Genomic DNA, 27,770 nt, shown 5'->3' with positions numbered 1-27,770 from the left:
CCAGGGCCACTCCAGACCTGGAGGGGTCTCCGAGGCTTCGCCAAGGGTGGGACCGCCTGCCCCAGCCCCTGTTCGCCCTCCGCGCCCACCTTCCTCCTGGGCTGTTCTAGCACCCTCACACGTCTCAAAAATAAATTTTATTTTCTCGATGCCTTTTTGGAGCCCCGCTGAGAACTGTGCGAGGGCTCACCCGGAACCAATTCCTGGGAACAAAGCGGAACCCGCGTCAGCACGTGCGGCCCCACCAGGGCAGACTGGGGAGCTGATCCCAGGTCCCCCCGCCCCCCTTCCTCCAAGGCTCACTGCATCCTCTTCCTCCTCGTGCGGGAGGCACACAGCTGGGCCAGCGCCAGCGCAGTCATCAGCACCAGCGTTCCCAGCCCGATGGGCACGAGGCTGGACGTGTCTGGGGAGCAGCCGTGGGGACAGGAAGCGGTGAGAGCAGACACACCACACCCTCAGATGCCACCCAGGGTCGGTATTCCCCCCTAAAATGCCAGGCTCTGGGCTCAGGGCTCACCCCTTGTGATGCTCAGGGGACCATATGTGGTGTCAGGAATCCAACAGGGTCACCTCTGCGAGGCAAGAGCCTGACCCCCGGCCTAGCTCTCCAGCCCGGCCTGGGGCTTCTCCCAGGAACCGTAAAGCTCCTGTCTGCATTTTGGCCAACTGGCTCAGATGCAGTTCTCGGGCTGGAGAGATGGTACCTCGGGTAAGCTCTTCGTCTGCGTACACCAGACCCCAGTTCGCTCCTGGTGACGCCCATAGCCTCCCTTACCAGGTTCAAGTCTGAGCAGAGCCAGGAGCAAGCCCTGAGCACCACCAGTGTGGTGTGGCCCACCCCCGCGCCCCATATAATAAAAACGCAGATCTCAGAGCTGGAGCAATAGTACAACGGGTAGGGCGTTTTCCTTGCACGTGGCTAACTTAAGTTTGATCCCAGGACCACATATAGCCCCGAGCCGCACCAGGAGTGATCCCTGAGCACAGAGTCAAGAGTCAGCCCTGAGCACTACTGGGTGTGGCCCCAAACAAATAAAACAATAAACGCAGGTGTGGGGCTCCCCCTGGCCCTTGGGAAGCTCGACACGGGTGCCGGCACATGCCCTCCCCACCCCAAAGCAGGAGATAAAAGGTGGAGAGGGAGCCCCTGGTCCAGAGCAGGGAGTGGCAGGAACGGGACCCCCACAGGACTGGGGTCCTGGGGTGGCAGGGGAGGCGCAGGCCCCACGGGGCAGTTTAAGAGAAGGTTCCCGACCCCACCCCCGTGTCACTCCTGCTACAAACACGAGCGCCACAGGTGCAGTAAGGTGATAAGGGGACCAGGTGTGTCCTCACCTGGCTCTGGGGGGCGTGGCCTGTCCCCAGGCTCCGAGCAGAGGTCTCCCCCGTAGCCCGACTCACACTCGCAGACGAAGCGGTTTCCCCGCTCCACACACCGCCCGTCGTTCTGACAGGGGTTCTGCAGACATGGGCTCTCTACAAGCAGGGAAGGGGCTTGGGTGGGTCCCACAGACCCCGGGGAAGAGCAGTTCAGGGGCTGCAACAGCTGGCTGGGGGCTCCTGCCTGCCTCTCTCCCTGGCGCTGGGAAAGCCTCTCCCAGCTGCAAGTGGGCTGGGGGGCAGGGAGGGTTCCGGACACTGAGCTCAGGGCCCCCCAAGCCGTCCCAGCCCGAATCATCCACAGCAGGGCGAGGAGTGGGTCCAGCGGGCGTCTGGGCCGGGGAGGACGGGCCGGGCTCCGGGGTGCCCTCCCTGCTGGGCGTGGCCTCACCCCGGAAGCAGCCCCGGGTGAGGTTGCCCAGCGTGCAGGTCTCGCCTGGGCCGCAGTGCAGGGGCCGGCAGAGCAGGAGCCCTGGGCGGGCGCAGGTGCAGCGCTGGGAGCAGTCCTCACTCACGACGCTCTCACCCTGCTGGAGAGGGTGACAGGCCGGGAGGAGGGTGCTCCCCGGGACCGCCCCGCCGCCCCCCGGGGCTTCCAGCCCGGACCTGGTAGTAGCGGCCGTCCCTGGTGCAGCCGCAGTGGCTGTGAGGCAGGCTCTGGGCCCCGCTGTACGCGAAGCCGGGCAGGCTGGCGCAGCCCTCCACACACGGGCCCGTGCATGCCCCGGGGGCCGCCAGGCTGGCACAGGAAGCCGGGCAGGGGCTCATGCAGCTCCGGTAGATGGTGTTGGCTGGACAGGCCAGGGCTGCGGGGGAGCCCGGGTGAGTAGGGCGGGTGGGCCAGGCAGGGCACCCCAACCCAGGGCAGGAGGCAGCCAGGAGACCCCCTTCATTGGGAGGGCACACGTGGCTGGTGCTCAGGGGTCACTCCCTGCTCTGTGCTGGGGGTCACTCCTGGCAGGCTCGGGGGACCCTCTGGGGTGCCGAGGATCACACCTGCATGGGTCACGCGCCAGCAAACACCCTCCCCGCTGCACTATCACTCTGGCCACACCCCGTTCCTTTGGCTGGTGTGTGGGATGGGGGGGCTGGGGGGCCGGGCGCCTCACCACAGCGGGTGTGCTCCCGCCAGCCGCCCAGGGTGCTGCCCGCCTCCTGGCAGGTGCTGGCGTAGCCGCCCAGGAGCCGACAGCGGAGCTCCTCATGCAGCCCCGGCTCGCGGCGGGCACACAGGGCCAGCACGCAGTGCCTGCGGGGGGCACAGGGCCGTCAGAGGGGGCGACTACGGGTGAGTGTGGGGGGTTATGACTTGGTGGGAGAGGGTGTTTGTGGGGTTTGGGGAATATCTGTGGATGTCTGAATACGGGGGTGCAGGGAGTGTGGGACATGGAGCGTACGGGGTGTGGGGTTCTGTGGGGAGTCTGTGGGGGCCTGGAGTGTGGTATCTGGTGCGGAGGTACCTGGGGCCGCGTGTGCTGTGGGGGTCTGGGTTCTGGCATGGATGGGTGTGGGGGGTGTGGCTGGGGTGCGGCCGTCTGTGGGGCCATGGGGGTGTTTGAGGGTGTATGGGTGTGTGGGGGAGGTATGTGGGAGTGTTGGGGAACATATGTGAAACGTGGGATGAAGGTGGAATGCAGGGATGGGGGGCAAGGGGCACCCAGTGGCGGGTGCTAGAGAAAGGCCTCCCTGGGCCTGGCCCAGACTCACTCCTGGAAGGGCTCCGGGGCCACGACACGGTGACAGGCGGCAAAGGGCCCCTGGGGGTCGAGCAGCACGCCGCAGGCATGGGAGCTGTTGCTGAGCGCCCGCTGCTCCCCGCTGCACGGAGCCGGGCCCTCGTCCTCCTCCCTGACGGCCCTGCAGAGACAGGCCAGGGCTGAGGACCGGGGCCAGTGGGGAGGGGGGCGCCGGGGGCTCGCTGAGAGGCGAGGGGGCGATGGGGGGACTGCCCCGGAGTGTGGGGAGGCGCACCTGGAGAGGCGACGCAGCCCTCTGGGGTTCGTCTTCACCTCCCAACTGCTGCCAAAGACGCTGGCGTCCTGCACAGGGGTGCCACTGGGGGTGGTGAAGTCGTTCCACTTGTCCTTGTCGAAGTTGCCGCACAGGCCCTGCACCAGGCCCTGGTACGTGGTGGGCAGGGAGATGACTGCGGGAGGGGGCGGCCCCGTGAGCGTCTCCCCGGAGCCGGGGCCACAGGGCTTTCCCGGAGTCGCCGCTCCGCCCACCTGCGTTGTCCTTCCCGTCGAAGCTGACCACCAGCTCAAAACTGGTGACCAGATACATGCGGTGGCCCCGCAGGCTGACCTGCAGGTACTTGCTGGGACTGAAGGGGACAGTCATCCTCTGATTGTTCACCTGGTGGGAGACACGGGAGCTGCCAGTGGCCGGTGGGGCCCCCACCCGCCTTGGGTCCTGGGAGGAGACATCCAGCACTTCCCCCACGCCGCCCTGCAGAAGCCCCCCAGTGCCCGGCTCCTGGGCCCCCTACATCCACACAGGTGCTGCTCCTGTCACAGGTGCTGCTCCTGCCTGCCCTGTGCCCCCCTTCAGCACCTCTGAGTGGCCCCCACCCACCGATCTGACTCCTGCGGTGGCGTTCCCAGGACCCCCGTGTGCGCGGCCTGCGCATACCACCAGCCGCAGGTTGCTCTGCATCTGGATAACGTGGCCCTGGATGCGCACGGTCACCTCCTGCAGGGTGTACACGCTCTTCGGGTCCGGGCTCCGGGTTGAGGCGTGGTTCCGCCCCTCCACGACCACGGGCTCCAGGCCACGGGGCAGCTCGCTGACCGTCCTGAGGAGGGTGTAGGTCATGCGGCCGGGGAAGGTGTAGAGGAGACCGTCGAACGTCAGGTAATGCGAATCCCCGAACACCGAGCACAGCTGCGACCCTGCCAGGGAGGTGGGGGGCTGAGCCGAAGGGCCCGGTGCCCCCCCAGCCCCCTTACACTCTCCTGCTAGCCCTGGGCTGGCCCGGCCACTTCCTCGCCCCAAGTGAAAAGTGCAGGGTCGCTCCTCTGACCCCCAGCAGGGCCGTTGAGGGGGGGCGACTGAGACCGACTCAGAGAGTGAGAGCGGGTGCCAGCCTTTGGGGCGTGGCGAGTCCCTTACTGTCCGGCTTGCAGCTGCCTCCTTCTTGGGGGATGGGCTGGCAGTGGGAGCCGAATGGGCAGGAGAAGGGCTCGCAGCGGAGGGTCCCCGCGGTGCACATGCAGCTCTGGGCGCAGTCCTTGGACACCCACATCTGCCCGCCCTGCGGGAACGGGACAAGCGGAGGCGGCATGTTGGGGCGTCTCTCCTGGGCACCTGCAGCCTCGCCTGGCCCGTCCCGCCAGCTTCAAGGCTCAGCTTCGGGGCGGTGAGGGGACACCTGTGCTCCTCTGCCTAGGGCAACCCCTCGGGGCCGTGGGGCTGGATTGGGGGCCACACACAGAGTGCCCAGGGTTTACTCCTGGTTCTGTGCTCAGGTCATTCCTGGGGTGCTTGGGGAGCCCTGTGAGGGACGGAGCTTGGGGCCACTGCGTGCTCGGCCCCCTGACTGCTGTCCTCACTCTCTTTCCAACCCTGTTTTATTTTGTTTGGGTGCTTGGGGGTCACTCCCTGGGGTGCCGGGTGACCTAACCAGGGTGGGCCACAAGCGAGACAAACACCTTCAGCCCTGCCATGACCAGGGCTGTCCTGGGAGTTACGGGACTCAGCCTCCAGAGGAAGAAACAGGGGTGACAGAGGCCCCTGGGGCCTTGGGGTTCCACTCCCACTCAAACCAGGGCTCAGCTCCTGCCACCAAACCCTGCCATGTCCCTAGGCCACTAGGGACTCAGGGATCTGAAACCAACCACTCACCCCCAACTGAGGGAGACCACCCGGCCTACACTACACCTCAGGGTGGGCTGGAGGACACCCCCACCCCCGCCTTCCTCATGTGTGGGCCCCACTCACAGGCAGGGGCCTGCCCTCTGGGTTCGTGCAGCTGCAGTGACTCTCGGGAACACACAGCTTCTTGCTGAGCAGGAAGCCGGGCTGGCACACGCAGCCCTCCCGGCACCCGGCCTCAGGCTGAGGCTGCGTCGAGCACTTGGCCTTCCCACACGCCGGCACGCAGGGGCCCATGCACGTGGTGTAGGAGCTGTGGGCGGGGCACTCCAGAGCTGGGGGCGAAGGGGGAGTAAGACAGCAACAGGCGAGCTTTCTATTTTCTTTCTTTTTTTTTTTTTTTTTTTGTTTTTTGGGTCACACCCGGCGATGCACAGGGGTTACTCCTGGCTCATGCACTCAGGAATTACTCCTGGCGGTGCTCGGGGGACCATATGGGATGCTGGGATTCGAACCCGGGTTGGCCGCGTGCAAGGCAAACGCCCTACCCGCTGTGCTATCGCTCCAGCCCCGAGCTTTCTATTTTCTTCCTGTTTTTGTTGGGGGGGACCACACCCGGCGATGCTTGGGGCTTACTCCTGGCTCTGTGCTCAGGAACAGCTCCTGGCAGTTGCTCAGGGGACCATTTGGGATGCTGAGAATCGAACCCGGCTCGGTCACGTGTGAGGTAAATGCTCTACCCACTGTACTGTCTTTCCGGCCCCAAAAGAACTTTCTAAAGTGGGGGCGGGGGCTGGGGACTTCAGAATAGGGAGGGATATGGCCGACAGGACCACCTGCTCCTTGGCTAAATGTATACCGAGTTGAAGCTGCGGGCCAGGTTTCTGGGCCCAGAAAGGGGAAGAAACTCTCCACCCAGGCCCCACCTTGGCACAGGACAGAGAGGTGGGGGCAGCGGGAAATAGGAGAGCTTGGAAGAGCTGCAGAGGCCGTGAATGACCAGAAAATGCTCCCAGATAGGAAGAAGATTATAACAGAGGGAACAGGCCAGAGAGGACAGCCGGGAGGGCGCTAGTCTTGCCCATGGCCAGCCCAGGTTCGATCCCCAGCACTGCACAGGGTCCCCTGAGTCCTGCCAGAAGTGATCCTGAGTGCAGCGCCAGGAGCCAGCCCTGAGCATCGCTGGGCGTGGCCCACAAACATCAAAAAAACTAAAAGACGAGGCTCCGAAAAGACCCCCCATGGTGAGCCCAAGATCACACAACGGGCCTTGCACTGGCTTTGCATGTGGGAGGCCTGGGTTGGATCTCTGGCACCACATGGTCCCCTGAGCACCACGGGAACCAGCCCTGGGCACAGAGCCCGAGGACCAGGCCAGAACCCAGAACCCCGCACTGGGTGTGGCCCTGACACAGTTGGAAACAGGCCCGGAGGCCCCGAGGAGCTTCCCAGACAGCCCTGGGGGGACAGCAAGCGAGCGGGACACTCACGGCAGAAGCTGCTGTTCCTCCAGATGTGCGGCTTGAACCCTTGCGCCTGGCAGGCGGCCTCGAAGGCCTGCAGAGACTCGCAGAGGGCCTGGTTCAGGCCCCCAAACCTGCAGAGGCTGTGGACGCAGCGCAGCAGGTAGGGCTCGAGACTCACGTGGGCAGAGCAGCTGACCCAGGCCGGACTCTGGAAGGCCGCCTGGCACTGCTCCTGAGCCTGGGATAGGTCAGCCTGCCAGCAGCTGCTCTCGGGCTGCGGTGTGGGTTCCGTCTGCGCCTTCTGGGCATCTGATGGGCAACTGGGATGAGAAAGGAGTCCTCACCTGGACAGCCGCAGCCCCGGGGGCCGAGCTGTCCCATGATGGGGGAGGCCCTCCAGATGACTCCGACGGACACCCCATTTTTGGCTTCACCCAGAACCTGTCTGAGCTCTGGCCGACCTGCGGCAACTTCCGTAGAAAGGGGGAGGGGAGCCCCCTCTTTCCTTTCCTTCCTTTATTTATTTATTTATTTATTTGTGGTTTTTGGGTCACACCCGGCGATGCACAGGGGTTACTCCTGGCTCTTCACTCAGGAATTACCCCTGGCGATGCTCAGGGGACCCTATGGGATGCTGGGATTAGAACCCGGGTCGACCGCGTACAAGGCAAACGCCCTACTCGCTGTGCTACGGCTCCAGCCCCTCCTTCCTTTTTTTAAAAATCATGCTCGGTGGTACCCAGGGGCTACTCCTGGCAGTGCTCAAGGGACCCTATGCGGTGCTGGGGGTTGACTGTGGGCCCCCAGCACGCAACGCCTGCACCCAAGCCAGAGGAGGCCTGTGTCTCTCCAGCCCCGGACAGAAGCCCTTTCTCAAGCTCAGTTTCTAGAGCTCAAAGCACCCCCACCCCCAAACTGTTCCCCAAAAAGAAATTCTGGCCAGAGTAGAGAATCCCCACCCAGGATCCAAAGTGGCGACTTGGGGACCATTACTTCAGGCTGAACTCCTTATCTTGCCAACTGGTGACGAATTCCGCGTCGCTCTGGGCGAGCTCATCGCTGGGCATCATCAGCTCATCCTCCTGCTCCCCGTTATAGTTCCCGCAGATGCCGCAGACCTGGGGGGGCAGGGGCACCGTGAACCGTGGAGGGGCAGGGCCCCCCCTCACCCCTGCAAGGAGGAAGACAAGTTCTGTCCCCACCGGACCCGTGGGGGACCTGTGGGGGACCCCTGGCGACTGACTCCCCGAGGGCTCACTTTCTTGTAATAGGCTCCGGGAACTTGGATCTGTAAGTAGCTGCCGTCGGACTTGAAGTTCACGATCAGCCCGATGCTGAGCGTCAGCTGGATGCTGTCGTTAGCGGCGGTGACGCTGAATCTCTGCTTGGGGAACTCGCCTTCCAACCCGACGCCCTGGTCTTTGTAGGGGAGCTGCACCTGCGTGCCGTTTATCTGGGGGGAGGCGGGCAGGCGGTGAGGGGCAGCGGGAGGCCTGACGCTGCGTTCTCCCCGCACCCCGGGTGCTGCGCCCAGCACACCAGCACCCCGTGGTTCTTCTGCATCGTGATCTGGAGGTCGAAGGCCTGCACGATTATCTGCTGGGTGAGGGTGCAGGCGGCGCCCTCCAGCGGCCCATTCTGGCTCGTGATCTTGAAGAAATGCGTGTTGGCCGTGTAGTGGCAGCTCATGGCCAGGATGTAGGAGCAGTTGCCGCCCAGTGTGTGCTGGGTGCCGTCAAAACTCACGTAGTAGTAGTGCTCTTGTAGGACGCTGCTACACACACCCACATCTAGAGGGAAAGCGGGGGGGGGGGGCACTGAGGGGCCGTCCCACCTGCCGCCCCCACGGGCTTTCTACAGGCGGCGAAGGCAGGGCAGGCTTGGGGGAGGAATGGGAACACTCCAGCCAGGGAGGCAAAGTCCCCCTCTGAGTTCTAGGTTGTTACAGGAGGGATAAATGCACCCCAAGAAGCAGCCCCTGGGGCCAGAGCGATAGTACAGCAGGTAGGGCGCTTGCCTTGCAAGAGGCCGACTTGGGTTCCATCCCATATGGCCCCCCGAGTACCGCTGGGGTTTGAACGCTGAGCCTGGAGTAACCCCTGCGCACTGCCAGGTGTGGCCCCAAAACAAAAGAAGCAGCAGCCTTTCCCCACAGCTGTGACACCTGCCCCTGGTCCAGAAGCATCTCAGGGGGGCGCTAATGACAGGGGTGCGGGGGATGGGGAGAGGGGGACTGGAGGGGGTGGCTGTAGTCCCGAGCCTCCTACATGCGCTCCGGCAGCGAGTGAGCCCGTCCAGGGCCCAGCACTGCTGGTTCCGGCCGCAGGAGGCCTGGTGGCAGGAGGCGTTGTTGGACGCGGAGCAGGAGCAGAGCTTGGAGCACGTCTCGTCCGAGTACCAGCTTTCCCCGACCTGCGGGCGCGGGCATCAGTGGGGCAGCTCTGCAGAAGCCAGAGCCACTCAGAGCGAGCCCCACCCCCCGCCTCCCCCCAAGGCCGCTTCCTTCTCTCCAACTGCCCGCACCCTGGCCTGGACACTTCCCCCTCCCCGTACCCTCCCCTCTGCCCCTCTCACCGCGTGGTAGGCGTCTGGGCCCTGAGTGCAGCCGCACTGGCTGAGGGGCACACAGGAGGTACCGCTCAGGATGTAGCCTTCCTGGCACTCGCAGCCCTCGGTACAGGGCAGCGCGGGGCCACAGTCCGTCGGGGAGAACATGTCGAGGCAGGTGGCCGGGCAGGGGTTGGCGCAGGGGCTGTAACTGCTGCCCGATGGGCACGGCAGGGCTAAGAAGAAACTAGCATTTGGAAGATCCAGGGCCCGTCAAGGGCGCCTATGGGGTCCACCCAAGCCCCTGGGCAGCAAAGGGTGTGGGCATCCGTGCCACAGTGGACCAGGACGCTAACTGGGTGCACGCGGGATGCTCAGAGGAACCTCGTGAGGGACTGTCACAGAAGAACGAAGCTGGGTCTGGTGTAAACTGAGACCCAGGGCAGAAGACAGGATGGCTTAGGGACACTGCCTGGCATGTGTAAATAAAGAAAGAAAAGAGAAAAAGAAAGAAGGAAAAAAGGGAAAGAAAGAAAATAGAGAGAGGGGGCGGGGGGAGATGGGGCTGGAGAGACAGAACAGCAGGTAAGGCACTACCCTTGAATGCAGCTGACCCGGGTTTGATCCCTGACACACTCTATGGTCCCCTGAGCACTGCCAGGAGTACCCCCAGAGCAGTGCCCGGCGTAGCCCAAAAACCAAAGGAAAAAAACAAAAGACAGAAAAACAGGGACAGTCTGGGCCCAGGAAGAGGAGAGACGGGCAATCAGCACACAGGGGTGAAACTCTGGGGTGAGGTAAGAATCTGATGGAGGAGGCTCCCAGGCAGGGAGGCAAGCCGGGTTGGGGGCTGAGAGACGGGAGCACGGAGAGGGGCAGAAGGTTCTGGGGGACTCGGGGACCACTCACGGCAGACCGAGCTGTTCCTCCAGGACAGGGCCTGGCCGGCTGAAGCGCACAGAGTGGCATAGGCCTGCAGGGAGCGGCACAGAGCCAGGGGGCTGCCTTTGCTCACACACTGGCTGGTCATACAGCTGAAGAAGCTGGCGTTCGGGGACACCACCTGGTGGCACTGTGAGAAGGGTCCTGGAGGAGGAAACGGAACAGAGAGGAAAGTTCGAGAAGGGGGCAGAACCTCCTGGGAAAGTGGGGCAGGAAACTCAAAAGCAAAACCTCTATTTAGAAAAGGGGGTGCTCCCTAGCAGTGCTCAGGAGGCCCAGGGCTGCCCCTGCAGGCAATTCCTGGTCAAGCACATTGCAATGCAATGCTAGGGCCCAAGGATGGGGGAGCTGTTCAGGCTCCGAGGGGCTGGGGAGTATCTCTGCCCCTCATAAACATGCAAATGCTGCCTACCTCCCAGCCCCCAAACCAGGTGTTTTTTACTTCTTTAAAATTTATTTCTTCATTCATTTATTTTGCTTTCTGGGTCATTTACTTTACTCCTGGAGGTGCTTGTGGGACCATATGAGATGCTGGGGATCAAACCCAGGTCAGCCGCATGCAAGAAAATTCCCTACCCGCTGTACTATCACTCTGGCCCCTCTTCACTTATTTTAATTTATTTTATTTTATTTATTTATTTTTCTGATTTTTGGGTCACACTTGGCAATGCTCAGGTGTTACTCCTGGTTCTGCACTCAGGAATTACTCCTGGTGGTGCTCTGGGGACCACATGGAATGCTGGGAATCGAACCCGGGTCGGCGGCGTGCAAAGCAAACGCCTTACCCGTTGTACTATCCCTACAGCTCCCTCTTCATTTATTTTTAAAACTGAATTTCTTTGGCACTGACTGCTGGAGACGCTCTGCTATATCAGGGCTCCCTGGAAAGTGAACCCAAGGCCTGGCCCCTCTCCCACAGCCCCCGATTCCCCGCCCCCCCTTCTGCCTCCTTCCTCTGGCCAGGCGAGGCCCCAGGGGCACAGAGCACGCACCTTGGGGGTTCAGTAGGATGGAACAGTTGTTTTCCCAGGGTTCTAAACTCTCTTTCTTCACACAACTCTGCGACTTGATGGTGGTGTAGCAGCTGGAGGGAGGGAAGGGAAATCGAGAGCTCGGGCAGGAGGAAACTAACGTCGCGGACAGGGGCCCGAATGCAGAGAAATGAGGGGCCCTGAGGACAGGAGCAGACCACAACCTGAGCTGCAGGGTGGGAAGCGGGACGCCTCTAAAATGACGTGGCGGCTGATCACACCAGGGCGCAGCGTGGACACGGGGGCCAGCGCCTTCTCTGGTTTGCCTTTTCCCGCATTTGGGGCCGCAGGAGGCGCTGCTCAGGCCCGACTCGCAGCTCTGTGCCGTGGGCTGAGGGGACCGATCCTGGCCGTGCCCGGGATGGAACCCAGACCTCCAGCATGCTCCGGCCTCTGATGTCGCATTCCATCCACTCCGGATCCCGCGCGTCCCCCACTCCCGCGGGACCCACTCCCCAGCCCCCCTCTCGGCTCACCCGGCTTCAGAGGCCTCCCGGATCTTCCAGGGGTGGTTCCGGTCCACGAGCTCGTTGTCGTCCAGAGTCTTGTTGTTATAGTTCCCTGTGGGGGCGTTAGGGCTCACGGAGGTCCCAGCAGCTGCACCCCTACCCATCCCCACCCCCCACTCTGCCCACCGAGACAGACCTTTGCACGCAGCGCGCCCCTACCCCCCACCCCCGAACGGAAACTAACGATCCCAGGCCCGCCAGCCCTGGGCACGGGGCCGGGGCTCTCACCGCACAGGCCGCAGAGGCGGTGCGCGTAGGTCGAGGGCACCTTCACCTCCACCAGGTGGTTCCCGTCGTAGCGCACCTGGAGCCCGAAGTCGGTGGAGAGGCGCAAGAAGACGCCGCTGAGCCGCACGAGCAGGCGGCCCTGGAGCAGCCTGAGGGGCGGCAGCACCCGCTGGCCGTTCAGCTGGAGGAGGAGGGCGCCGCTGAGGGCCAGCCTGGGCACCGCGCGCCCAGGAGCCCAGAGGTGTGGGAGAGCTTCAGGAATCTGGGGGGCTGGATCTGCCGGGAAGCCGGGTGGGGTGGCGTGCGCATGCAGAGCAGCGAGCACACTCAGAGGAGTGTGCGCAAGGGAGCCAGCACAAACAGAGGGAAGGAGCACGTGTGCAGGGGGACGAAACACGTGCGAGGGGAAGGGAGCACGTGCGCAGGAAGACGTGCGCAGAGGCAGGGCACATATGCTAGGGGAGCGAGCACACACAGAGGACACAGAGGCGTGTCAGAGCAAGGGAGCCAGCACGCACAGGGGAAGAGATGCACAGAGCAGGGGGGCGTGTGTGCGCAAGGGAGCGAGTAAGCGCTCAGGGACTCCCAGGGAGCATGCGCAGGGGAAGGGCTCACATGCACAGAGGGGAGCGAGCAGGGGTGGGGGCGTGCGCATGGAAGGAAGCGAGCATGTGCGCAGGGAAAGAGAGGAGCGAGCACGTGCAGGGGAGCGAGCACACGCACAGACGAGTGCGCGAGCAGGGGAGCACACACAGAGAAAGTGCGCACGGAGGGGAGCGCGCACACGCACCACGACCCTGGAGCCTTTGAGCATCGAGATCTTGACCTTGTAGACTTCCACGTGCACGGCGCTGACGAACGTGGTGTCCTGGTTCCCCAAGCGGAACTCGCTGGAGGCGCTCACGACAAAGTGGCTCTCGAAGACCCTGGCGCTGCAAGGCTTGGTGAGCACATAGGTGCAGGTGCCCAAGAAGTGGCTCAGGGCCCCATCAAACGTTTGGATGTGGGAGTCCCCGGAGATGGTGCAGACGCCGTACCCTGCGGGAGGAGGCGCGACCCACACATGCTGAGCACCGAGGCCACACCCAGGCCTGACCCCCGGGCCCCTGGACAGGCCGCGCCCGGCCTGCTCACCTTGGGGGTGGCAGCCGTACTTGCCCTCCTGCAGGTTGCAGACTTCGCGCTCCGAGCACTTAGCTGGGAAGCAGCGGATGTCTTGCTTGGCCTCGCACACGCACAGCTGTCTGCAGCCCGGCTTGTACCACTGCTCCCCTACCTTTAGATCGGAGGAAGCAGGGAGGGTGACTCCCAGCTCGGACCCCCGGAGACCCCCAAGGCCCCAAGTGGAGCAGCGGACTCTGAACCGACTGGCTTTCCCACCCTAGTATCCCCACGAGCCCCTGGGTCTGGGTGCCCGCTTTGCTCGCCGCTGGCCCAGGTTCCACCCCCTGCACCCCATACGGCCCCCTAAACCCAAACCCCAAGCACAAAGCCAGGAATAAATTTTGAGCACTGCTAGAAGTGACCCCCAAAGTAAAACCAAAGAAAAAAAAGTTTGGGGCCCAGAGTGATAGGACAGCTGGTTGGACACTTGCCTTGCGCGGGACCCCTGCGCGCAGAGCCAGGAGGAAGCCCTGAGCACTGCCAGGTGTGGCTCCCCGCACCCCCAATAAAGGAGACAAGGATATGATCGCTGGAGCCTCAGTCCGGTACCCCCCAACCCCCACCCCACCCCTGCTCTGTCTCGCTCCACAGTGCCTCCTGCAGGCGGGACCATCCAAGGGGGCTTGGCCGCTGCTCACCTTGAAGTAGCCCCTGGTGGGGTCCAGGCACCCGCACTGGCCGGCGTGCACGCACTGGAGGCCGCTGAGCACGTAGCCGGGGTCACACTGGCAGCCCTCGGCACAGCGGTCCCGGCAGCTCACGCCCGAGAAGTTGGAGTGGCAGATGCCAGGGCACGACTTGCCACACAGGGTGTACTTGCTGAATGCAGGGCAGCTCAGAGCTGGAGAAAGGGAGTGATGGAGGAAGTGGGGGAAAGGCCACAGCCCCCCCCCACACCCCTTCACGCGGCCGAAAGAAGAAGGGGGCTTGGAAACCAAGATTCCCAGGAGCGCTGCAGCGGGCCCCAGGGGTGGCAGGCCCACGTGACCTTGACCTTGACCTAGAGCCTGGATGGAAAGAGGGCAGGACACCACTCACGGCAGAACTCGGGCCCCCTCCAAGGCTTCACAGCGAGGCCGGCCTCCTGGCAGGTCTCCGTCAGGGCCGCCAGGTGTGTACACAGCATCTGCTGCATGCCCTGGAAGTTGCACATGTCGAATAGGCAATTCCTGAAGAACGTGGTGACTGGCACATGTGGCAGGCAGGCCCTGGGGACCGGGCAGAGGCCATCAGAGGGCGGAACCCCAGGGTTCTCCTCCCGCCCGGCCCAGCCCAGCCCGGCCTGGCCCTCCGTACGAAAAGGGGCCTCGTTCCTCCACCAGCAGGCCGCACATCTTGGGCCCCGACAGGCGACTCAGCAAGGCCAAGTTACAGGACGGAGGAGACACGTGGCCCTTTTGACACCTAGAAGAGAAGGGCCACAGCGACAGCACAGCAGGGAGGGCACTTGCCTTGCACTCGGCTGACCCGGGGTCTAGTCTCGGCATCCCAGAGGGTCCCCTGAGGCCCACCAGGACTGACTCTGAGCGCAGGGACAGAGGGTAGCCCTGAGCACCGCCGGGTGTGGCCCAAAAAAGCAAAAGGAGAGCTAGAGACCCCCCTTGCACCCCCCAATAAAGCCTCGGGGCCAAGGCTAGCTGGCACCTGGCCCCTCTGGGCCCCTCCAGTTTAAGGGGAGATTGGAAGCCAGGGCCTGGGGCGCAGGGGGTGGGAGGAGGCAGGGCGCAGGGACGTGGGAGGAGGCGAGAGGGAGGGGACATGCCGGCCCGGGGCCTCACTCCTTGTCCTCGTCCTCCGCTGTCCGCCAGCTCCTGCCCAGCTCCTCCTCGTCTGCCGCCATTTTGCCATCCGGCTTCTGCTTGTCGTTGCTTTTGTCTCCATCGTAGTTTCCACAGAAGCCACAGAGTTTGCCAGCGTAGGCGCTACAGGGCCAGGATCGGGCCCGGGTACGTGAGAAGGGGTGTCAGCAAGCTCAGGGCTGGGGCAGGGTCGGGGTGTGGGCAGAAGGCGGGCAGGAGCCAGAGAGAAAGCTCGGTGGCTACTGTGCGTGCAGGAGGCCTGGCTCAGTGACCGGCACAGGACATCGTGCAAGCACCTTCCAGAGTGACCCCCCAAGCACTGCCAGGCGTGGCACACACAGGCAAGAACAAGTAACCAGGATGCCAGGTTAGGGGCCCCGGACCTCACAGCACCCCCTCCCTTCCGCTCAGAATCTAGCCTCAGCAAATCCCCTGGGCCCCTAAAGCTACCCAGTTACCCCCACTGCCCACCCCTGCTAGTCCCTCTTTCTGTTTGCCTTTTGGCCACATCCGGTGATGCTCCGAAGTTACTCTTGGCTCTGCACTCAGGGGAACCATGGGGATGCCAGGGAGCGAACCCGGGTCGGCCGTGTGCAAGGCAGTCGCCCTCCCTGCTGTGCTATTGCTCCTGCCCCTGCTATTCACTCTTTCTATCCCTGTATACACTGCCCAGAAAGGCACATCTTGGAGATGGGGGTCAGGAGGCCCCCTCTGCTGGGGCGGAAGGTGGACAGGGTGCTTTCTTTGCATGCAGCCGACCCAAGTTCCATCCCAGCACCCCATGTGGTCCCCCGAGCCCTCCAGGCAGGGCACAAACTGAGAAGCAAACCCTGAGCACTGCTGGGTGTGACACAAAAACAGACAGAGAGAGAGAGAGGGAGGGAGAGAGAGAAGAGAGAGAGAGAGAGGGAGGGAGAGAGAGAGAGAGAGAGAGAGAGAGAGAGAGAGAGAGAGAGAGAGAGAGAGAGAGAGACTTCCTCTGCCTTTTCTGTGCTAGAAGGGAAAGCTAGAGCAATTCCTTCTAGCATATTCCCAAAGCATCAGGTGCACATCCTGCAGTTCTGATTGCCCTGACATGGCGGCGCCTCATCTAAAGGGGGTCCCGTGGAACCCGGGGTGCACAGGGGCCGGCGGGCTGTACCTGGGCACACTCAGGTACAGCTGCTGGTCACCGTCCCATCTGAGCCACACCCCAAACGGCGTCTGCAGCTCCACGAAGCGCCCGCTTGGGAACAGGAAGACACCACTGGAAGGATTGGCCGGCAGTGTGGCCAGCTGACCCCCGACCTGGAAGGCGCCAGAGAGGAAGGCAGAGAAAGATCTGGGGGTGAAGACGGTGCCTTCGTGTGTGTCATCCTCACCAGAAGGGCCCGCCGGCATCCCTAGCTCCCCGCCCCCCTCCCTCTCTGCTATCCCGAAGCTGACCAAGGGCACTGGCCATAAGTGACCCGAGAATGTTAAAATGGCCACGGCTGGGCCCCGTCCCCCTGCACACCGCCCAGGGGCCTCACCAGCACCCGCCGGTCCTTGAGCAGGGTGACAGCTATCTCGTGCAGGGTCACGTAGACTTTGCTCACACAGGACATGCCTTCTTGCCCTCGCCCCTCGTTCTTCGCCGTCACCCTGAAGAACGGCTCTGGGTGGAGACACGGGGTGGAGAGCACCCAAGCAGCATTTGTGGGTGCCCCACAAGGGGACACCTACCCCTGTGCGGGGCAGGGAAGGATCCCAGAGACAGTTGAGGGGGCCCCAGAGTGCAGAGGAGGGATGGAATCAGATTCTTCCTCCTGGAACCGGCACTGCCAGTTCAGGAACCCCAGCCCTTCCCACCCTGTGGATGGGGGCTCCCTTAGGTATAGCAGCCTCTCTCTCCCTCCCCTCTCGCCTTCCCTCTCTCTCTCTCCTCCCTTCTCTCACCCCTCCCTCCTTCTCTCTCTCACCCCTTCTCTCTCTCTCTCCCCTCTCATTTTCTCGTTTGCTCCTGGCTCTGTGCTCAGAGATCACTCCTGGAAGTGCCTGGGGAACTGAATGTGGTGTGAGAGACTGGACCAGGGTCGGCCACGTTCACGGACAGAGGCTTCCCTGCCTTACTGTCTCTCCAGCCCCGGAACTACCATTTTTGTTTTGCTTAGTTTTGTTTTGGGGCCACACCCGGCGTTGCTCAGGAGTTCCTCCAAGTTCTGATTCCTGAGTGAGGACTCACTCAGGGTCATATGGGGTGCTGGGGATCGAACCCAGGTCAGCTACTCGCAAGCCAGCAGCCCTCCCTGCTGTACTATCGCTCTGGCCCCTGGGCTACTTTTCTTGCCCGTTAATTCCCGGGGTCAGAGGCGGGTCCAGGAGCAGCTGAGAGATGCATCAAGAGCATGACCCTGGGGGCGAGCCACCCACCAGCCCTGACCTTCCCAATGCCCATCCTGCCTGCACCCCTGCTTCTGCCCCCCAGTGACACCCCAAGCCCCAGCCCAGGCCCTACCTGTCAAGTTGCCACAGGACTGGGCCAAGACGTAGGTGCATTTGCCCATGAAGCGGAAGTGCCTCCCGTCAAAAGTCAGGTAGTTCGTGTCTCCGTAAACTGAGCAGATGGCAGAGCCTGCGGCGGGGAGGTGGTGACGGTGGTGGTGGTGGGGGTGGTTTGTCTGGGGGCACACCTGGCGGTACTCAGGGCTTACTCCCATGCTCCTGGCTCTGCACTCAGGAATCACTCCTGGAGGTGCTCAGGGAGACCAGGGGGGATGCCGGGGATCGAGCCAGATCAGCTGCATGCAGGGCCAGCACCCTCTCTGCGGTTCTATCTCTCAGGCCCTGGTGTTGGGGAGGGAAGCTAGAGCAGCCTGTTGCGAGGCCCCTCCCCCACTCCTGCTTGAGAGAGGGGCGGGGTCTCCCGGTGCTCACCATAGGGGTGGCAGCCATACTGTCCGTTCTTCAGCTGGCACACCGAGTTTGTCCCGCAGTGAGCCATATGACACCTCGTGTGACTGCCAGGCAAGCAGCGGCATCGCTCCGAGCAGTTGGAACTGAACCACGTGTCGCCGACCTAGGAGCAGGGGACCATGTCACCAGGCGGGAGCCCCGGGGGGCCCTCCTGCCTTTTCCTCCAACACAACCACAGACCCAACTGCACTCTGATTCTGCTGGGCCCCGGCATTCAGTGGACACCTATGCACCCCAGGACATTGGCACATGCTGGCCTCCTCCCAGAGGGCACCACTCTCTCTCTCTTTCTACATCTATCCTCTAAGCCAACGGAGGCTGAAGGGTTTCCAACCTCTAGAGCTAGTACCCCCCCATCACTTCCTCGTCACAGCTTGGGGTGCCTTTCCTTCACAGGACTGATCAGGATGACCCTTTTCTATTGATTTGTGGGGAGGTCCCAAGGAGGCATTTCCATATTTGCATTCCATCTCAGAGTACAACGCATTGTGAAGAGGTTTCCATAGATATTTGCAAGGGCCCGAGAGACAGTGCAGCGGGGAGGGCAATTGTCTTGCACTCGGGCAACCCAGGTTCGATCCCCCGAATCCCATAGGGATCACCTGGACTAATCCCTGATTGCAGAGCCAGGGGTAACCCCTGAGCATCAGGGTGTGGCCTCAAAAAGCGAAACCAAAAAGATCACAGATATAACCAGGAGACTGTTGGGGGTGAAAAGAGGGAGGAAATGGCCCCAAAGGGACTGGCTCAAGCTCCAATGACAAGAAGAGAAGAATCAGGATTAGAGAAGAGACTGGATTCTGACAAACGCATCCGACGCCCCTTTAATGAATAGGGCACCTGAGATGCCTATTGTGTTGTGCTAACAGTAACAGTAATTAACACCCAGAAACTAATTGCCTATGTCTGAGCCTAATTTTACCAGGTAGAAAATCTCACTGTGCATGTTTTATAAATGTGGACACAGAACTAAAGTGCTCAAGAGCCTCAGCCCCAGGCTACCCTAAGACATGAGGGATAAGCCTGTCTCTCGTCCCACAAGGGCCAGCAGTTGTGTGGAGCCACACTGTGGCTCAGAGGCCACACTGTGGCCCACGCAGGATGCACGAGCCACACCGGGTTTTGAAGACAGTCTGAGCAACCACAACACAGAAGCGCAAAGGACACATTCCTGTTTAGTAATTAGTAGTAATCATCCATAATTATTCATTATATTGAAAAATGAATATTCGAGAGAGTGGATTACCAGAATGAATCCAGTCTATTCAACTTTCTCTTTTTCTTTTTGGGTCACACCCAGCAATGCACAGGGGTTACTCCTGGCTCTGCACTCAGGAATTACCCCTGGCGGTGCTCAGGGGACCATATGGGATGCTAGGAATTGAACCCGGGTAAGCCGTGTGCAAGGCAAATGCCCTACCCATTGTGCTATTGCTCCAGCTCCCTATTCAACTTTTTAAAATGTATTTAACTTGATTTTTAGGAAGCGTAAACACAGCGGGTGTGGCTGGCATGCCGTCCCTTGGGGACAGTGCTGGCCTTCATCCTGGGCCCTTCCTGAGCCCCCGCTCTTGCCAAATCTCCCCAGGGAGAAGAGAATGAAGCAATGCTTCTCTTTTGACCTAGCTTATCAGTATTTACAAGTTCCTGTAGCAGGAGATTCTGGAATGTTGGGTTCTGTCCTGAAGCTCCCCCTTGAAGCTCAGTGTCCAGGACTCTCTCTACATCCCCCTCCCCAGCCACGCCCCCAAGGAGAGAATACCCCAGAGGGCTGGGGTGTAATGCGTCAAGGCCCCCAGCAGGCGGCAGAGGAGGACAGAGATAGGAAGTCTGTTAGTCACATTCAGTAACACGCCCACAGGGCAGAGGCAGGTAGGGCGCGTGCATTGCAAGCCGCTAACCCAGGTTCGATTCCTGGCATCCCATATGGTCCCCTGAACACTGCCAGAAGCGATTCCTGAGCGCAGAGCCAGGAGTAAACTGAGCATTGCCATCTGTGGCCTTCCTTCCTGTACCTCCCAAAAAAGAATTAAAGTAGGGGCTGGAGCGATAGGACAGTGGGTAGGGTGTTTGCCTTGCAAGCTGCCGACCCAGATTCGATTCCCAGCATCCCATATGGTCCCCTGAGCACCGCCAGGAGTCATTCCTGAGTGCAGAGCCAGGAGTAACCCCTGTGCATGCTGGGTGTGCCCCCAAAAGCATAAATAAATAAATAAAGCATAAGGCCTCAGAAGACAAACCTTCCACATATTGTAGCATCTTGTGGGGCCAAGTGTTCATCTTGTGAGGCCAATTGTATGAGCAGAGAAGACAATCAAACACCAAATGCTGAATGAATGACCCCACTGCTTGGGCACGTGCCCTGGGTCCCAACTCCTGTCAGCTGAGGAGCAGATGGAGCTGGAAGCCTAGTGTGCCGCTGGCCCTCTCCTTGGGGGATCTTGGACGCCAGGGTGGTCTTACCTTATAGTAATTGTTATTGTAGAAGCAGCTGCAGGAAGAGGCCTCGGTACAGCTGTTATTACTGAACAAATAGCCAGAATTGCAGACACAGCCACTCACGCAGTGGCTGCCACAGCTGGGCCTGGGGTTGCTACAGGACGCCAGGCAGCCGCACCTCTCGAAGTGGGCATTTGCGGGGCAGATCTCTGAGGGGCAAACACAGCCTCGGTCAAGCCACAGGTCTGCCGCTGTTCCCAAGGTGACTTCCTGCGTCTCCTCCACCCCCACAGGCCAGCTCTCCTCCAAGAAGTCGGCCGTGTTATTCTGACCTCAAGAGAAGGGAGGTCCTGTACAAACATGGCTGAGTCTGGGCCTCGGGGAAGGGACCCAGACAGCAAAGGCCACACGGCACTGGATTCCTTTAGCAGGAAATGTCCCGAACAGACAAATCCCGAATAGAGAAAAAGCAAATATATGGCTGCCAGGGACGAGGAAAATCTCAATTTAAAGAAAACTGGGAGCTGGGGTGACAGTACAGCAGGGAAGGCACTTGCCTTGTGCATAGCCCACTAATCTCCGGCCCCCCATGCATTGCCAGGTGTGGCCCAGACCCTCAAAGAGAAGTCCTAGGTCCTTCAGACCCCACCCAGTGAGCTCTGGTGTCCCCGAGCTCATGAACAGGCCTCGTTTCTCTAGGGTCACCATGTCTGACGTCTCGCCCATGTCTCCCTCTGGAATTCTCTCTCCAAGTCACTGTCTCCTACTTCTCGTTCTTCATCCAACGCTTCGTTTCATACCTGGATGCTGTGCACGGGTTGTTTGGTGGGTTGTGGTGATCGGGAAAGTGCTCAGAGCTTTAGGAGGCGCCACCAAGATTGTTGATTTCATGGAACTTTGAATAGGAAGTGTGAGTTTCTGCGTGGAGACTGTGGGTTTTTCTGTGGGGACAGTGAGCTTCTCAGTGTGGACAGTGGGTGCTTCAGTGTGGATAGTGGATGTATTAGTGGGATCAATGGGTTTTTTGGTGGGATCAGTGGGTTTTTCGGTGGGGACAATGTTTTTTTCAGCGGGATCAGTGTTTTTTTCAGTGAGATCAGTGGGCTTTTTGGTGCAATCAGTGGGTTTTTTGGTGGGACCAGTGATTTTATCGGTGGGATCAGTGGGTTTTTTGGTGGGACCAGTGATTTTATCGGTGGGATCAGTGGTTTTTTTGGTGGGGACAGTGTTTTTTTCGGTGGGATCAGTGGGTTTTTCAGTGGGATCAGTGGTTTTTTCAATGGGATCAGTGGGTTTTTCGGTAGGATCAGTGGGTTTTTTTGTGGGATCAGTGGGTTTTTCAGTGGGATCAATGGTTTTTTCAGTGGGATCAGTGGGTTTTTTGGTAGGATCAGTGGGTTTTTCGGTGGGATCAGTGGGTTTTTTAGTGGGATCAGTGTTTTTTTCGGTGGGATCAGTGGGTTTTTTGGTGGGGATAATGGGCTTTTCGGTGGGGACAATAGGCTTTTCGGTAGGATCAATGGTTTTTTTGGTGGGATCAATGGGTTTTTTGGTAGGGACAGTGGGTTTTTCGGTGGGATTAGTAGGTTTTTCGGTGGGATCAGTGGGTTTTTCAGTGGGGTCAGTGGGTTTTTCGGTGGGGACAGTGGGTTTTTCATTGGGGACAGTGGGTTTTTCGGTCGGGACAGTGCATTTTTCTGTGGGGAAAGTGCGTTTTTCGGTGGTGAAAGTGGGTTTTTCGGTGGGAACAGTGGGTTTTTTGGTAGGGACGGTGGGTTTTTCAGTGGGAACAGTGGGTTTTTCAGTGGGGACAGTGGGTTTTTCTGTGGTGACAGCTGGCTTTTCTGTGATGACAGCTGGCTTTTCTGTGGGGATAGTGAGTTTTTCTGTGGGAATGGTGGTGGGCCTTTCTGTGGGAATGGTAGGCTTTTCGGTGGCAATGGTGAGTTTTTCTGTGGAAAAGGTTGTTTTTTCTGTGATTTCTTTAGTGGTGACAGTGGATGTTTCAGTAGGGACAGTGGGTTTTTCTGTAGGGATGATGGGCTTCTCAGTGGGGACAGTACATGTTTTTGTGGGGACAGTAGGTTTTTCTGTGCGGATGGTGGTTTTTTCTGTGGGGAAGATGGGTTCTTCTGTAGGCATAGTTGGCTTTTCTGTGGGTTCAGTGGGGGTGTTTTGCTTTTCAGGAGGGACACTGGACTCTTTAAAAAGAGCAGTTGGTTGCTCTTTAAGGAGGGTAGTTTGCCCCAGAGAGATACTTATCTCTATAGGAAGGTTGGTTTCCACTTTAGGGGGAGAAATAAATTTTTCAGGGGGTACAGTGAATTCTTTGGGGGGGGGAGTGAATTCTTGACATTCAATGTTCTGCTCCCCAGAGGAGACAGTAGGTTTTCCTGTGGGCCCTACAGTTGTCTCTGTGAGGTCTATAATCTGTTCTGTAGACCAGGTAGCTGTGTAGCTCACAGTGAATGTGTCTAGGGTGCCAGTGAATAATTCTGTAGGGCCAGGGGGTTCACATGTGTCAGGAGATTGGGAAGGAGGCACTGTTGCTGCAGGTTCTGTAGAGAAAATAAAAACCCTGGCGATTATTCAAAATCATACCACTGCCTTCAATCACCCCTCACTCGAGTAAGTGGGTTCAAAGGGAGACTTTGGGGTCGGGGTGAAGTTTAGCAGTTGAGCAACTGCTTCCATGCAAGTGAGGCCTGGATTCTGTCTCCAGTGCCACAAAGAAAAACACCAACAGGGGCTGGAGCAATAGCACCGCAGGTAGGGCGTTTGCCTTGCATGCGGCCAACCCGGGTTCGATTCCCAGCATCCCATAGGGTCCCCAAGCACCATCAGGAGTAATTCCTGAGTGCAGAGCCAGGAGGATCCCCTGAGCACTGCTGGGTGTGACCCAGAAGGCAAAAAAAAAAAAAAAAAGAAAAGAAAAGAAACCCACACCAAACAGAGAGCTTACTGACACCTGCCCTAGCCCCAAGCCAGCTTTCACTCACTGCACTCCGCAACCCCCTTCTCTACTCCACGACCTCATGTGCAGTCCCCTTCCTCCTCATGGAGGTCAGGATTAGGTCTTCTGGCTTCCCCCCACGGGGATTCTTGTCCTCAAAGTCCCATTCACTCAAACGGGCACCTCAGGGGGAACGTAAAGGCAGAGATGGGCAAAATGAAGAAAACCCAACTGCTCCCCCGCCTCCCGCATGAGAGAACCCATGTAGGAAGCAGGGCAGGAGCTCGAGGCTTGTCTTCCCAGAGCTCGATCCCTGGGGTCTGCCTCACCTCGACAGGCCCCGTGATTGATCCCGATGAAGCCCACGGCCACAATGAAGGCCACGTTGGAGCCCCCAACGGCACTCAGGATCAGCTGAAATACCAGGGAGAGAAGGAAGTGAGGAAGGCAGCGGCTCCGAGCGGTCTGTCCTCCTCGGCCCATGTCCTGCCATGGCCCTGCTTCCAGCCTCCACCCACCCCCTTGTCTCTGTCAGGGGTCGGATTCTCTCTAGCCCCCAACGACCACTCTGCCCTGCTCGCACCCCGGCTTCTCAGGTCTGCGGGACGCCGTCCCTCACCTGCATGGGTTGCGGGAGTCCCGAGGGGACGGTGATGGAGGTTTTCAGCCAGTCGGGTTTCTGGGACCCCTGCTGGCACCAGAGAGATTTTGGACGGGAGCCCGCAGGACTGCCGAGTAGCAGCTTGAGGGTCGTGCCGTTTCCAAGGCCAAACATGCTGTAGGAAAACTCCACACAGATGGTAGCTGGGGCACAGAAGGGGCGGCTCAGCAGCCGGAAGTTCTGGCCCTCCTGGGAGAACTTGTTACTTGCCAGGTAGATGAAGTGAGTCCCTGGGGGTGGGGACAGGGGAGAGGCCAGTGAGCGACCACCACAGGGGGAGCTGGAGGGGCTTTGTGGAGGCAAACAGCCAACTCTCCACCATGGTGGGGGTGGGGTGTGGGTTCGGCTTCATCTTGTCCTGCTTATTTCGGTTTGCTTCAATTTGGGTCGGGGGCCACATTCAAGTGGTACTGAGCTCTGGGTTCTAGGGTGTCTCTCCATGTGGCACTGTGGATCAAACCCAGGCCTCCTGCATGCAAGGCACAGACACCAGTCACTGAGGGTGACACTGAGGGTCACTCTTCCCGACCCTGGCTGGGCGCCTCCCGCCAGCAGGACCTAAGTCCCAGCTCTCTGAGTCGTCTGCCTGACAGTTCTTTTATTTGTTTGTTTGGGGGCCACACCCGGTGGTGCTCAGACCTTGTTCCTGGCTTTGTGTTCAGGGATCACTCCTGGCGAGGCCTGGGGGGACTCTACGAGAACCAAGCCCAGGTAGGCTGCGTGCAAGGCGTCCAACCTGCTGGCCCCTACCTAGTAGCACGTCTAACTAAAGGGAATGGGATGAGAAAGGAAGTCATAGCCAAGGACAAGAGTCAGCATATGCCTTGGACGTATGAGGCCCTGGAACCACTCCAAACAAAAAGAAACAAGAAAAGCCACCAGCACCCAGATTCCTCTGTTGGCTTCACTAGTAAATGTCACTGAAAAGGAGGACATGGACTTTGAAGCCCGGGGTCAACCTGAAGGAAGCCGGCTGTGTCTTCAACGGAATACTAGCAGTCATGAAATTTGCCTATAAGTGGATGGACATGGAGAGTATTATGCTGAGTGAAATGAGTCAGAAGGAGAGGGACAGATACAGAATGACTGCATTCATTTGTTATATATATGTATCATATATATGAAGACTAATATCTATGGCCATGACCATGGCTGGAGTGATAGCACAGTGGGTAGGGCATTTTCCTTGCACGCAGCCAACCCAGGTTCGATTCTTCCGCCCCTCTCGGAGAGCCCGGCAAACTACCGAGAGTATCCCACCCGCACGGGCAGAGCTTGGCAAGCTACCCGTGGTGAATTTGATATGCCAAAAACAGTAACAACAAGTCTCACAATGGAGACATTATGAGCAACGGGATGAGAGTGATAGAGTGACAACATCCATGACCAGGGAAAACAGGTTAGGGGGACTGGTCAATGGTTGGAACTAACCACAAGTGTGTGTGGGGCTGAGGGTAGGTAAGAGAGATGAGACCAGTATGACAATAATAGCTGGGAATGACCATGCTGGACAAGATCTGACTGTTAAAGTAGGTAAAGGGATATTCTTGATAACCTTTCAGTATCAATATTGCAAACCACAATGCCCAAAAGGAGAGAGAAAGAGAATGAGAGACACAGAGAGAGAGAGAGAGAGAGAGAGAGAGAGAGAGAGAGAGAGAGAGAGAAGAAAAGCACCTGCTATAGAGGCAGGCAGGGGGTGGAGGGTGGGGGCTGATGGGGGGAACCTGGAGACACTGGTGCTGGGAAATGTACACTGGGGAAGGACGGGTGTTGGAACACTGACTGAAATCCAATCATGAACAGCTTTGTAAGGGTCTATCTTCTCACAGTGGTTCAATAAAAAAGTTTTGTTTTTGTTTTTTTAAAAAAAGAGGGCAGTGTTTCCAGGTAATCCTGGAGCCTACCTCTGTCCCATCACAATTCTATGCCACGGCCCTTCCCTGAACATCCCTAGGGCCGTGCCTCTACGCTCACTCCAGATTATTCCAGAATACAGGGCCCTCAGGCCTCCTGCAGCTCCCCACTGCTGCTTGGGTTTGGTTTGGGAGCCAATCAGGTGGCTCAGGGCTTCTCCTGGCTCAGTGCTCAGGCAGGGATCCTCCTGGCAATGTTCTGCAGACCAGAGGCGGTGCTGGGGATTGAACCTGAACGGGCCAGGTGCAAGGCAGCGCCTTGGTTGCTGTCCTAACTCTCCAAGCCCTCCTCACCGTTTTGGTTGTTTTGTTTGTTTGTTTGTTTGTTTTTCTTTTTGGGTCACACCCAGCAATACACAGGGTGTCCTGGCTTTGCACTCAGGAATTACTCCTGCTGTGCTCAAGGACCATATGGGATGCTGGGAATAGACAGGGTCAGCCACTTGCAAGGCAAACGCAAACAGCCTCTCTTTACCGTTTTTTAAAGAATTTTCGATAGATGATGTACCGGGGCTGGTTCTACTTCCCCGGGTCCACTCCCCGCCGCTCTCTGCCACCTGAGACCAGTCGCAGAAGGGATGGTCGTCATCTTCAAAATCGCAACGCGGCAAAGTCTCTGGGAGATCCAAAGGGGACACCTGAGCTCCTCCAGTCCCCGCCTCACACCCCTCTTGCAGTTCCAAGAGATCTGGGTCCCCCCCCCCCCCCCCCCCCCCCCCGGCACCCGCCTCTCACCCCCACAGGGAACGATGCTGATCTCATCCACAGCCACGGCGGGCTCCGGTTCCTTTCCAAACATGCCGACAATGATGAACTGCAGGGGCGGGAGGGGGGGAGCAGGCGTTGGCAGCTCGTCCCGCCCGCCCGGTGCCTGGGAGCTCGTCGGGCAGCCCCTCCCGGTACCTGCAGGGCGCCCTGGCCCGTGTAATTGACGGAGACCGGCTGCCAGCCTGCGGCGGGCTGGCCAGAGAAGAGCGTGTGTTTCCGGATGCTGCCTGCGGCCGGGGTCCGAGAGAGAAGGGGGTGGAGGGGCGACTGCAGACCCCCTGCTCTCTTTCCCCCGGCTCCTGAAGCTGCCTCCCCGCGCTCCCCCGGCGTGATCGCGGCGTGACCGCGGCCCGGGGCTGGGCTCCCCGGGAGCAGGGCGGAGCTGTCCCCCCACTCACCCACTGCCTGCGCGTAGACGCTCAGCGCGGCCCCGGGCGAGGAGCCGCGGAGCGTGTAGTGGAAGGACAGGCTCAGGCACCCCGACGACTGCGTCTTGGGGCTCACGAGCGTGGATTTCTGCCCTCCCTTCGCGTTTGTGGGGTCCAGAAGCATGTAGAAGCCACCTGTGAGGGGTCGGTAAGGAGGGGGTAGCCGTAGGGAACCCCGACAGCCGCCTACGTCTGAGGTCTTCCATCCTTCTAGAAGGGTGAAAGCAGCTACAAAACGCGGCAACCCAGACACCCAGAACCTTGTCCCTGAGTTCTGACTTCGAGGTGTCCCCATGAAAGCCACATCGTCCTTCCCGTCTGTACGTGGCTGATGGCCTGGACGTGGCTGATTGCCCCACAGAATAAGAGAGCCAGAACGGAGCGCGCTGGCCCCGCCCCTAAGTCACGCCCTCAGCGCGTACAGCCAATCACTCAGGACTTTGCTCAGTGACGCAACCGGTCGCCAGGGGAAATTCGGCGGCCGCCGGGTTTACGCACGCGTACTAGCGCGCCGTTGCTCGCGCCCGGTCCTGCAGGCGAGAGGCGTCCCCCACGGCTGGGCTGGGCTGCTGTGCAGAGGACACGGGAGGCGAGGGTGGGCGGTAGAGGCAGAGAAGAGAGGAAGAACCGTCGTGGAAAGAGGAAGGAGGCCGGAAAGGAAACGGTTCGTGGTGAAGGAGAAACAAGGAGCGGCGATGCGCGGTCATTTGAAAAATGGGACAAGGGAGACCGGGAGGCCGCAAGCAAGATGGAAAAAGAGAAAGAATTTAAGAATTTTCAACTAGGGGG

The 27,770-nt window shown here is 59.9% G+C and overlaps 1 protein-coding gene across 1 annotated transcript; it reads right to left on the bottom strand.

The window, feature by feature from the left end:
- Nucleotides 1-299: 299 nt before the first annotated feature.
- On the bottom strand, nucleotides 300-27,187 carry ZAN (zonadhesin). The gene is made up of 39 exons (XM_055136783.1): nucleotides 27,172-27,187; nucleotides 26,952-27,116; nucleotides 26,689-26,780; nucleotides 26,521-26,599; nucleotides 26,294-26,401; nucleotides 23,828-24,099; nucleotides 23,538-23,622; nucleotides 20,280-20,464; nucleotides 17,778-17,919; nucleotides 17,359-17,475; nucleotides 16,394-16,518; nucleotides 16,024-16,169; nucleotides 14,862-15,005; nucleotides 14,380-14,487; nucleotides 14,122-14,291; nucleotides 13,722-13,924; nucleotides 13,054-13,195; nucleotides 12,710-12,957; nucleotides 11,920-12,100; nucleotides 11,659-11,743; nucleotides 11,144-11,235; nucleotides 10,119-10,295; nucleotides 9,237-9,445; nucleotides 8,930-9,074; nucleotides 8,208-8,452; nucleotides 7,921-8,115; nucleotides 7,656-7,780; nucleotides 6,687-6,982; nucleotides 5,323-5,531; nucleotides 4,495-4,636; nucleotides 4,015-4,274; nucleotides 3,609-3,738; nucleotides 3,355-3,529; nucleotides 3,091-3,240; nucleotides 2,493-2,632; nucleotides 1,990-2,189; nucleotides 1,775-1,910; nucleotides 1,339-1,479; nucleotides 300-406 (listed from the first exon to the last, which is right to left on the bottom strand). The coding sequence occupies exons 1-39, from the start codon at nucleotides 27,185-27,187 to the stop codon at nucleotides 300-302; spliced, it is 6,087 nt and encodes a 2,028-aa protein (XP_054992758.1).
- Between the last annotated feature and the right edge of the window lie 583 nt (nucleotides 27,188-27,770).

The sequence above is a fragment of the Sorex araneus genome, chromosome 4, assembly GCF_027595985.1.
Source record: "Sorex araneus isolate mSorAra2 chromosome 4, mSorAra2.pri, whole genome shotgun sequence".
NCBI classification, from domain to species: domain Eukaryota; kingdom Metazoa; phylum Chordata; class Mammalia; order Eulipotyphla; family Soricidae; genus Sorex; species Sorex araneus.
This window is presented reverse-complemented; position numbering and strand designations above follow the sequence as displayed.

What these genes read in the sequence shown, in the direction of transcription:
- ZAN (XM_055136783.1), bottom strand. An exon ending in GTACGGCTGCCACCCCCAAG is followed by an intron (nt 12,958 to 13,053) that starts GTGAGCAGGCCG and finishes CTCCTCCCGCAG; the next exon opens with GGTACGGCGTCTGCACCATC. An exon ending in CCGCCTCTGCGGCCTGTGCG is followed by an intron (nt 11,744 to 11,919) that starts GTGAGAGCCCCG and finishes ACGCCCCCACAG; the next exon opens with GGAACTATAACAACAAGACT.